We start from the raw sequence: 10,540 nt of genomic DNA on the forward strand, positions 1-10,540 counted from the left end.
GAAGACAGAGAAAAATTTTTCAATTATTTTCGAATAACACCAGAAACATTTGAAAAACTGTTGTAGATTGTTTCATCACATATACAGAAACAATTTCTTATTCGTGAGCCAATTTCTGCTCGCATTCGCCTTTAAATCTGCTTGCGATATTTAACTTCAGGAGATAGCATGATATCCATATTTAATTCTTGTTCACAATATTTTTCTATTAGGTTAGAAATTGAATTGTTTTCTAAACTCTATACACGTATATGCGCGTGTGTTTGTGTGTAACGTAACGCTGGAACGCTAAAAAAAACCAGCGTGAATTCGTGCTGAGGTAACAAAAACGGGCGTAAAGTCTGTGATTGGCTTAGTTTCTTTACGCCTTACGCCGGTACACCGTACGCTGGCTCCATGGGACTTCACCTTTAAAGTAACTATAAAATTCATTATCGTTACCAAAAAAATGTAACTTCGTTACCATTATAGTTACCAAAGAAAAAAAAGTAACGCAGTTACCAGTAAAATTACTAAAAAAGTAACTCGTAACTGTAACTTCGTAACGAGTAATGAGTTACTTCCATTCCCTGGAATTTCCTTTATAACCCTGGCCTATATCCAGCAACTCCTTTCGAATAAATGAGAGAAAAGACAAGATTCTCTCTTTTTCGACTGATAAAACTAATACTCGATAAGTTAAATCAAAAAGCTGAATTAAGTAATACCGGTTCTAGAAACATTCAGTTGTATACATTGCGTATTTTGGCTAATCGATATTCGCTGCTGACCGATTAGTGTGTCTATTACTGGCTGGTGCAAATATTTGATCCGCACACCGATGAAGATACTTTTTTGCCTTCGTTACAAGGGACTTGGTCTTACTCCTTAATCAGGTCAGCAGCAGGAAGGTTTCATGCCACTTTTTTCTTACTGGTCTTCTTACTGCGAGGTAAGGTAGCGAAACTCGTTATCTGAAATAAAGAAACAATGTTATTGTAGCTTATATTTTTACTATGTATTCAGATAACATTACCAAGCTCTCACCATTTTTTATGGTTTTGATGAAATTTATAAGTGATAAAAAATGAAGAGCAAGATCATTTTCTTTGAAAAGTTATACTAAAACTCAACCAATTACTCATAAGATTACTTATAAGTTCAAATATACAAATCCCTTATTTGAAATGAACAAACCATTCACTCATGTAATTAAAAAAATTATGGATTAATTGCATTATAATACCACATTAAATATTAATATCATGCAAGATTAAAACGCGCAGTTAAGTGTTATGAGTTATAATTAAAAAAAAATTGTAGTTAATTGTGGATTAACAAGACTCAGAAATCAGAAACTAGTCCATACGATCTTAATGGAACAGTCCATCTCTTCTGGCCGAATTTCCTATTTAGGATAAAATACGAAATATGGGAGTTAGGATAGAGAGAACGAACAAGCTTTTATCATATTTTAAAAACATCAAAGACAAAACCAAGTATATGTAATTATTTAATACAGCTAACATAATTTCTCTATGAAATATGCGACATTAATGAAATGCATTTAATTAATGTCAGTGACAATCTCTTTTTTGTTGTCGTAAGGTAACGACTGTGACATTTCACGAATCTGTGAGTTTGATTCATTTTTAATATTATCTTCATGATTTTCGGATTTTTCTATATTCATTGCACCTTCTTCTTTCTTATTATCTTCAATTTTAAAATCTACTTTAATTTCGTTCAAGGGCACAATTTCAGTATCTAAATTTTCAGTAAAAGTGTTTATATCTTTGTCGAAATTTTTAATGTTGTCATCGCACTCCGGTCTCAGTGGAATCTCTACTACGTCCACTTCTTGTTTTGAAACAGATAATTTTGAGGATGTGTCTACAAACATCTGGGATCCGATACTACCCGATCTCGATGCGGATCCACTAGTCTCAGAATACGAGGAGCTGGAATCTTCCTCCTTAGCGGAAACTTCATTTTGTTCCTTGTGGAAAGCATTGTGAAAGATGTTCTTTGGGATCGTTAATAATTTGGAAAAACTCTCCTTGGCGCGTAATCTGTTAGATTTCTTCTTTCTTTTTTTCGTGTCCGGGTTATGCGCTAAGAATATATCTTTCGTAGCATCCGCGTTTGAAACAGTTCTCAGTGTACCAGTTTTAATGACCAAGGTGGCCCTCAAAGCGTTTTGAGACTCGTTTTCGTCAATATCTTCATTGCTTATTACCTCGTTACTTGGAGCTTTCGGAGCGGGTTTTTTATGATATTTTCCTGCGCGAGTGTCGCCATCAAGATCGGAATTCGATGTACTTGGCGTAATGGGAGATTGAACCGCAGTATTACGAGCACAAGTACTCAACGAATCGTCAGTCCTAATTTCTCGTATATTTACATGTTCCTTACCTTTGTCGATCGTATTCAATTTCTCTTGGGAAGATACGATGCTTGTTACAGCTTTGTGCGCATCATCTAATAATTGCTTCAACTCGTCGAATTTTTGCTGACATATCTCGCCGGTTATTCGTTTAAAATCAGTTTCTGTATCAGGCTTTTGGGAAACAGTTGAAACTACTCCTTGATTATTTTTCGGTTCATCAATATATTCGATTTGCGTGTTAGAATCGTTTTGCTGAGAATCAGATTCCTTTATCGAACAATCGATATTTATTTTGTCTGCGCTTTTTGTTACCGCAGGTATCGACAAGTTTTCCATCGAGATATTCTTGATCTCTATGGTTTGCACTGTTTGCACGTTTATTTGAGCCGAGTCTGTGTCAACGAACTCGCCGCTCGATTCCATTGATGACGATTCATTATCTTCTATTTTCGTTGCGGATTTATTGTTATCGATATAAGCGGTAATAGACGTCGGACGGTCTATCGATTTATTACTTTGAGATAATAACAGTAAAAACTCCATAGCTTGTTCAGGAGTGAGGACGTTTAGGGACGATGGTAGGGAGACATTTTCGGAAGGTGTGCGGTCGAAATCCTCGCCCCTGTCCTTCAAAGACCATAAAAAAGTACGTGTTATTAACTGAATTGACGAATGTGCGTGAAAGAGCGAGAATGTGTGTAATTTCTTTTTTTTTGTTAATGATAGATGTGTACGCGATTATTAGTCTCTATGCTACTCGGGCTTACTTCGGGCGTCTTCTTCGTGGTAGAACGAGGCTTCACGCGTGTTCTCGCACCGACACTTGATGTTCTCACTAAAGAGTCACCCTGAGAAGTCGTGCGTTGGGATTGCAACGCCTCGCCGCTACTATAACCGCTAGATATGTCGTCCGAGGACCTTATATTTCTATAAATATGAAAAGATTTTATTATTACCGACCGCTTAACGTTAATGCGATTGTTCTTAAAAGTGCGGAACTACATACGTTAAACTAGCTATAGGCTCCCTAGGCCTTGGCTGTCGAACATCGACATCCACTTCGGAAAAATACATCTCTACTTGAGACGCATTGCTGCTGGACTGAGTCCTGCGAGGACTATAGCCTCTTCTGCCAATGTGTTCTCTTCGACGAGATTCTACTATAAGAAAAATATAAATTTTATTTACTTAAAATTAAGTCACTATAAGCCCGTTTTGTTTTATATTCGAGGACTATTTAAATATTTCGAGGACTTTTTAAAAATTTATGTAAAACACACGTATAAAATTACATATTTATAAAGTGTACATACATAATTATATTTATTAAAGATGTAATTATATTAAAAATAATTATATTAAATAATTATATAAAATAATTATATTAAATAATAATATTAAATAATTATATTAAGTAATTATATTATATTAAATGTGATTATATATTAAAAATAAATATATAAGTTTGTAAAAATGTTAAAAAGAAATATTTGCTTGCGCTCAAAATATTTGTTTTTATTCTCGCAAAATCTCCATTTAATTAGCACGACGCGAGGGATCAGCTACCTTCCATATCCGTTTCGTCACGCGCATCGGGTGTGTTTCTATTTTCGTCCTCCTTCTCACCGGTTAGATCACTGAGGCTGTAACTTTTCCTCAATTGTTGCACCAGCCCACCGCCGCCCTGGAAAAGAAAACCGCCCGTGAAACATTGCGCCACAAATAACGCGAACAGTATGTTACTGCGAGAAAAAAAATGAAAAAAAAAAAAAAGAATTAAGTTATCGAGAGAAAAACTCAAAGAGTTGATTAAATAAAAGAAAACAAAATAAAAATCTTACCAACCAAAAGGATGTTAATGTGTTATCTGCCGTCACCCGGTCACGGAAGGCAAACTCCCCTTACGCCGGATTTAGATCAATCCAAAGGCGATTTCTTGCTTTTCCCGGATGTATATACGTGTCTTTCTGTTAAACATTCGCCGTCCAGAAGCACGCGACGGCCGATGATATATAAATGCGTGCAATATGCGTGAGTAACCGTCGCGTCTAATATAGCGCGTCGTCTAGCGATTAGTTCTATTAATTGAATGTGAACTTATATTTTTGGAAAGAATGCGCTGCTGGTGCGAGAATTAATGCCTGGAATGAGAGTCGCCGTTCGGGATACAGCGGGAGATGATGATGTAAGACAGGACGCGGTCGTTGCGGCGAAATGAACAAACAAAAACAGAGGATCAAAAGCTCATCCAAATAATATTTTTATTTGAAAAGAAAGGAATCAGCTCATCATAATAATCAGAGTCTTTGGGCTCGGTTACAAAAAATCTTACTCGCTAGAACAGCTCGATGCTAAGCGCTCGCACACGGAAAATTATACGTGAGAAGGCATCGGGTTTACGCGGCCAGAGATTGTCTTTGTTGCCACAAAGACCAAAACTGATCTGCATGATTTTCGCGTAAATTATTCCCTGATAATTCATTCGAAACTATAACGTATACATGTACAGTTAAAGCATCCGATCGCAAGGGTATAATACGCAATCCTCTAGAGGAATAATCGATTACATATATACTGAAAAAATGTACTAAATTTTAATGTTTTGAATTTGATTAGTACTAATTGAATATTTACTAAATGTAAACATATATTTATTTATTTACAACTCACAAGAATTTGATTTATAATCATCAATTTTTATTGAGTTAATTTTTATTTATTACAAGTAAATATTGAGTTAGTACTATTGAAAAAAATATGTATTAAGATTTAGTATATTTTTCTCAGTATGCCTATAACATGAATTACGTACAAAAATGCTCTCTTTCATACATCAACATCAAATAACACACGCGTCTTTTTCCGTCTGTGTCTCCATAAATGAGTGACATCGAACAAGTAGCGAAAGGGATTTTATCGACGTTGATACAACAGGATATATCCAACAATTGTTGATCACAGTAGTCGATGATAGGATTAATTTTATTGTTACTATAATTTTTCCGTGTGCGCGCGATCTAACAAATTTTTTTTTTTTTGGTAACTTCGTAGGTGAAATGCGCAAACGAGATGACGAATACACAAACATGTGAATAACACTAGCTATGACAACAATGATGATAATGATGACGATTACACGAACGCGTGATCGTCCATCTCGTTGTATGCATTCTCAATTCTCATATTAACAACTCCTTTTTCTGAGTTCATCTTCCCGAAACGCAACTTGTAGAACATATGACTTATCGAGCATGCAGCATAAAACAGATGCTTGAAGTCCCAGTTGCTTCAATGACTTCGATCGAGTTAATCTAAGTTAAAGATTCGTTGTCTTTTTGTAGATAACAATCTTACTTATGACAAAGTCGAAATAAGGACCTAACTCTAAGACTACATACGTCAGTTTTTGAAAACCGACTAAAATTTCAAGTCACTCCACATTTTATTTTGTAATTTAGTAAGCCAATTTGAATTTTTATTTTATAATTGATTGATTTACAATATTTAGCATTTTTATCGAAAAAAAATTTTTATCAAAAAATATACATTTATACATATAAAAATATCCAACTGGATTTAAGAAACTCACATGTAGTTTCAAAAAAGATATGTAGTCTTAGAGTTAATCGAAGTCTCAGTGTTCATCGTGATGGTTGATTGTCTTAATCACATCATGAAGCTTATTTAAAAATTGTGAGATAAAAACGACAAAATAGAAAAAAATGTAATTGTTGATAGTTAATTAAACAGAATTTTTAATTAATATTTTCAAATTTTTTCGTTGATATATCTTGATTTCAACGATTTCCCGAGCAGCACAATTCATTGGCGAAACATTGGTTAAACATTGGCATACATTGGGGATATGTTGGGCCAATATACGCCGATGAATTGTGCTACCTAGGGTTTTTATTATCGTTCTTAAACTTATGCCAAACGTCACCGCGCGCTTTGACATAATTGGCATTATCATTATTATTAACGTCAAGGCAATGTGCGGAATATTACGTAAAAATATTGAGATTGCTTCTAAAGCTATTTTATATTCCAGCTAAGACGTACGTAATCCTTATAAATCCTAGAATCGAACGAAGTTTACGTGGAATAATTATACAAATCGAAGTAAGGCACACGTGGAAACGACTAACAAGTCTTATCTTGGTCGAAAATGTGTACATGATTAAAAGTTCTCCACTATAGTCATGTAACGATTAAAGCCTTTCAAAATTTTCGTGTCTTTCTAAAAAATAGAGATACAAAGATTGTACAAAAAGTCTTTTATCTATTAGTGTATTAAATATCTATCAGTGTATTAAACAACCTTTCCGTTTCTCGCTAAGATATATTATCCATAGTTAAACAATCACACACAGTGTAATTTTTATACTCACGAAAGCAATACAGACAAGAGATTATATGTATCACTAAATGAAAATTTGTCGTGAATCCGCGAACAGAAAATTTCGTCTCGCGTATTCCCATAAAAAAAAAGCAAACTCGTAATAGATTGCATGAAAGAAAAATATCAAAGTAGTGTATAATATACAAAAAAAAATTGTCATCGATCCTCAAAGCGCTTTCTTTCGCGCGTAAGAAGTCTTTTATCACTCGTAATAATACATCAGATACAAGTCATCCAAGCCTTCGATAAAAATCGTCACTTTCCAATAATCTTGATCCTTTCTGCTTTCCAGATTTCAGGTGGTTTATTCTCGTTTTCCCACCGTCTATATGTATCAAGTTATCTTCCTCTTTCTGTTTTTCTAGTTAATTGACGCCGGCATCATCGCTAAAATCTAAATCGTAACTCTTCGTGGTCGACTTGCAGGCGCGAATTTTCTGTCGCCTGGTGACCTTGGTAGTAGTGCTGCGCTCCTTCCTAGACTTTCGCGTTTTCCGTGGGGCTTCCGTCTCGGGCACCTTGAATTCCACTGAATTTTGTTCCTCCAACTGATTGCTCTCCGTGTCCGTCATTGGCGAATCTTGTATTAACATCTCATCGTCGTCCGTTGTCGAATCGCGGTACTGCCAGCCGACAATCGCATCCGTATCACCTATCACTAGATCATCGGACCTAGCATGCAGATGGCTGTAGACCGCGCTGTCGTCCGGATAATCCGGCCCGTCTAGCTGGCTGTTTAACCGCGTTGTCGGTCTGGGGTTGGCTAAACTAAAAATCGCCGGGTCTGATTGACGATCAGGGAGTGCACTCGTCGTGGTCGGGAATACAATCGGGAGATTCTATCATGTGATGCCGAAATTTTATTTATTTTTTTTTTATTTATATATAATTTTTTACGTTTCAATCGGCCAGCAATTCGGGGTGTTTGTGTTGGTGGTTGTTGTTACGGGTCAGTGGCAGAATTTCGTCGTGTGGTTGACGATGGTTCGGTGTAGACAAATTTCTTAAGCAACGGCAGCGGTTAGGGCGATGATCGGGCGGTGGTTAAATGTTCGGTGTTTGCCGTGCGTGGTTTTGCGGATGGCGATGATGGCGATTTTTTGTTTTTTTTTTTCAGGTTTGATTAGACGGTAAGACGGCGATGCAGTGGTGAGAGAGGGCGATGGCGTGCGGGAACGCGGATGGGACAGAACGAAAACAGAAAAAATCAAGAACACATAAAATCATTAGTGAGCGGCAATCAAGGAGAAGTCGATAGATGTTCTATGCGTGGTCAATTAAAGCGAGAGCTCAGGCTAGTTGAAATACAAGATCAAACAATTATGTTTATGTAATTTTATGTAAAAAATAAATAATCGATTACACTTATGTCAAATTTATATCACAAATATCGCAATATAAAAGTTTCCAAAGCGTAACTCTCCTTGAAGCTGCCAGTTTCTTTTCTACTTCTACATACACAGTGTCCCAGTTTGTCATTCCATCTTTCATTCGCGGATTCTTCGAAATCGATTTGATCAAAGAATCTCCAGGTGAAAGGAATAATTCCGAGGCACTTTGTACAATGACAATACACTTTCTGATATTTGGACCACATAGGGCCTTACCTTGATAGCAGTCTGCATGAGGACCGTGGTGGCATAGTTCACGCCTTTAGTACCGAGATGCAGCACCGCCGTATAACCCTGCTCGGTCGCACGTGCTAGGGCTTCGTCGATCTCGGCTTCACGACGGATTAGCGCGGGATGCACGAAGCGCCGATAAAGGATACTGGAGCCCTTAGTAGCCGGGCTTAGCAGCCACAGCACCAGGATGATTTTAATCTCATAGTAAAACGGGAACCTACGTAACAAACGTTCAAGGCGTGTAAAATATCGCATGCGCCAATGCGCTCGATATTTCTCAAAGATATTTTGAAACTTATATACATTTTTGTGTGCACACAAATAAGTATAAGTTACGACATTGCAATGAAATAAATATATTTACATACATAAAAGTGTTATAATATCCTGTAAAAAAGAATCTCTAAAATCTGTTACATTTCCAAATTAACGGATAAAGCTATTCGAGACATAAATTCGACAAGGACGCGCTTTTATCTGACCGGGATTTCTAAATAAACTTGTCACGTTTTTAATACGTAATCATAACGTAATAAGAATAAAAATAGTTGATCGCGGGCAATCGCTGTGCCGTCACGCAGCTGTAATCTACTCGATTCGATTCGCGTCGCGAAAAATTCGTCACGGACGTGAAAGTGAGAGCGGCGTGGAGAAATGCAATACACCGGTGCGCCGGGAGAATATCAGGCATTTCGACGCCAGAAATACGCGGGAACTCGTTTCCTTCTTGGTTGTAACCCGAGTATGAAGGGAGATCTGGCGCATGTGATGTTCCCCGAGGATGAGAAAGAAAGAGAGATAGAGAATAGGGGAGCAATGACGGAGAGGACGGAGGCAGACCAGGGGAGGTGCGCGGACAGAATCCTCAGAAGTGCATGTAAGCCAATATCTATCTCGTCCGAAATTAGACTTTCGGAATTCCTCACGGCGAGAGTGCGGCTTTCAAGACTGCGTGGTCCGCAGCTGGTTTATTGGCCCTTTGGCTTGCTCTCATACTTGCCACGATTCCAAGATTCATCTCAATATCCGGTACATTATATACTATGTATGTTCCTCGTCGCTGCCCTCAAATCAACGCGACGCTGTTTCCTACATGTCTCAGCTTCTACAGACTTTTTTAGGAACTTCAATAGACTCACTCATTGATTTTCTCTTATAACGGAAAAATCGACATATAATTTTTATAATAATAAATATGAGTAAAATGCCAATACGAGTCTCCGGTTGTTGAAGCGTAAATAACATATTATACTTATAAAGCAATAAGATATAATTCGCAAACAATTGAAATGTACTTACAAACAAATTTAACTGCAGACATTTCGACTCTGGATCTGAGTCCTCCTCAGTTCCAGAAGTTAAGTTCAAACTACGCAAACTGTAGTTTGTACTTGATTTCCGCACTGAGTGATTATTACATTGTGTATTTCCAATTGTGAATTATATCTTATTACCTAATAAATATATTATTTACTCATCAACAGCCGCGAAGGCTCATAGTGGTATTGTATTTGTATTTGATTTATTCTTGAAGCTGCAAAACTATTTTTATTTTTATACTAATTATTTAATAATGCTCAAGATAGGAATATAGAATTTTTTCTAATACATATTAACGGATTAATATATTATATTAAAAAATAAAATATTAATTCTGGTAATAATTACTTGCGATAGAGAGAGTGCAAATATAAAACAAATCTAATTAATGTACGAGTGTTTTTATAAGATGATCTTGTGTCTCCATGGATGTTTCAATTACTATTATACTTCTATGAATGAATATATTAACGTTAATAATAGATCTTAATCGTGTCCTATCAAGATAAGTCACAGAAGACACATAATTTATACAAATTACATAGCGGATGAATTTTTAATAGCAATGTATTTCTCACCAAAAACTAAAGAAGACGTCGGTGAATGTTTCCGCGCATGTGAACAGCGCGAATACTATCCAGTACATCATCCATTTGACCTGAAACCAAGGAAATTCTAGAGTAGTAAAGGATTACAAAAGTAGTGTAAAAGAAGACTGCAAATGAATTTCGTATTCGTGATTCATCATTTACATCATATAAAAAATGTTTAAAAGAAATTAATGAGATAAAAACTTAATATTATATTAAAATAAATATTGCTCTA

The 10,540-nt window shown here is 36.2% G+C and overlaps 1 protein-coding gene across 1 annotated transcript; it reads right to left on the bottom strand.

Annotated features, from left to right (window-relative positions):
* Window positions 1-874: 874 nt before the first annotated feature.
* LOC108720168 (uncharacterized) lies at window positions 875-10,373 on the bottom strand (the record flags this gene model as incomplete). Its single annotated transcript, XM_018457410.1, has 8 exons — window positions 875-953; window positions 1,349-2,995; window positions 3,136-3,295; window positions 3,375-3,525; window positions 3,935-4,052; window positions 7,301-7,609; window positions 8,378-8,612; window positions 10,294-10,373. Coding segments are annotated over 7 exons (2,502 nt in total), but the record flags the coding sequence as incomplete, so codon positions are not given.
* Window positions 10,374-10,540: the final 167 nt, after the last annotated feature.

Source organism: Mycetomoellerius zeteki, unplaced genomic scaffold, assembly GCF_001594055.1.
Source record: "Mycetomoellerius zeteki isolate Tzet28-1 unplaced genomic scaffold, Tzet1.0 scaffold63, whole genome shotgun sequence".
NCBI lineage: Eukaryota > Metazoa > Arthropoda > Insecta > Hymenoptera > Formicidae > Mycetomoellerius > Mycetomoellerius zeteki.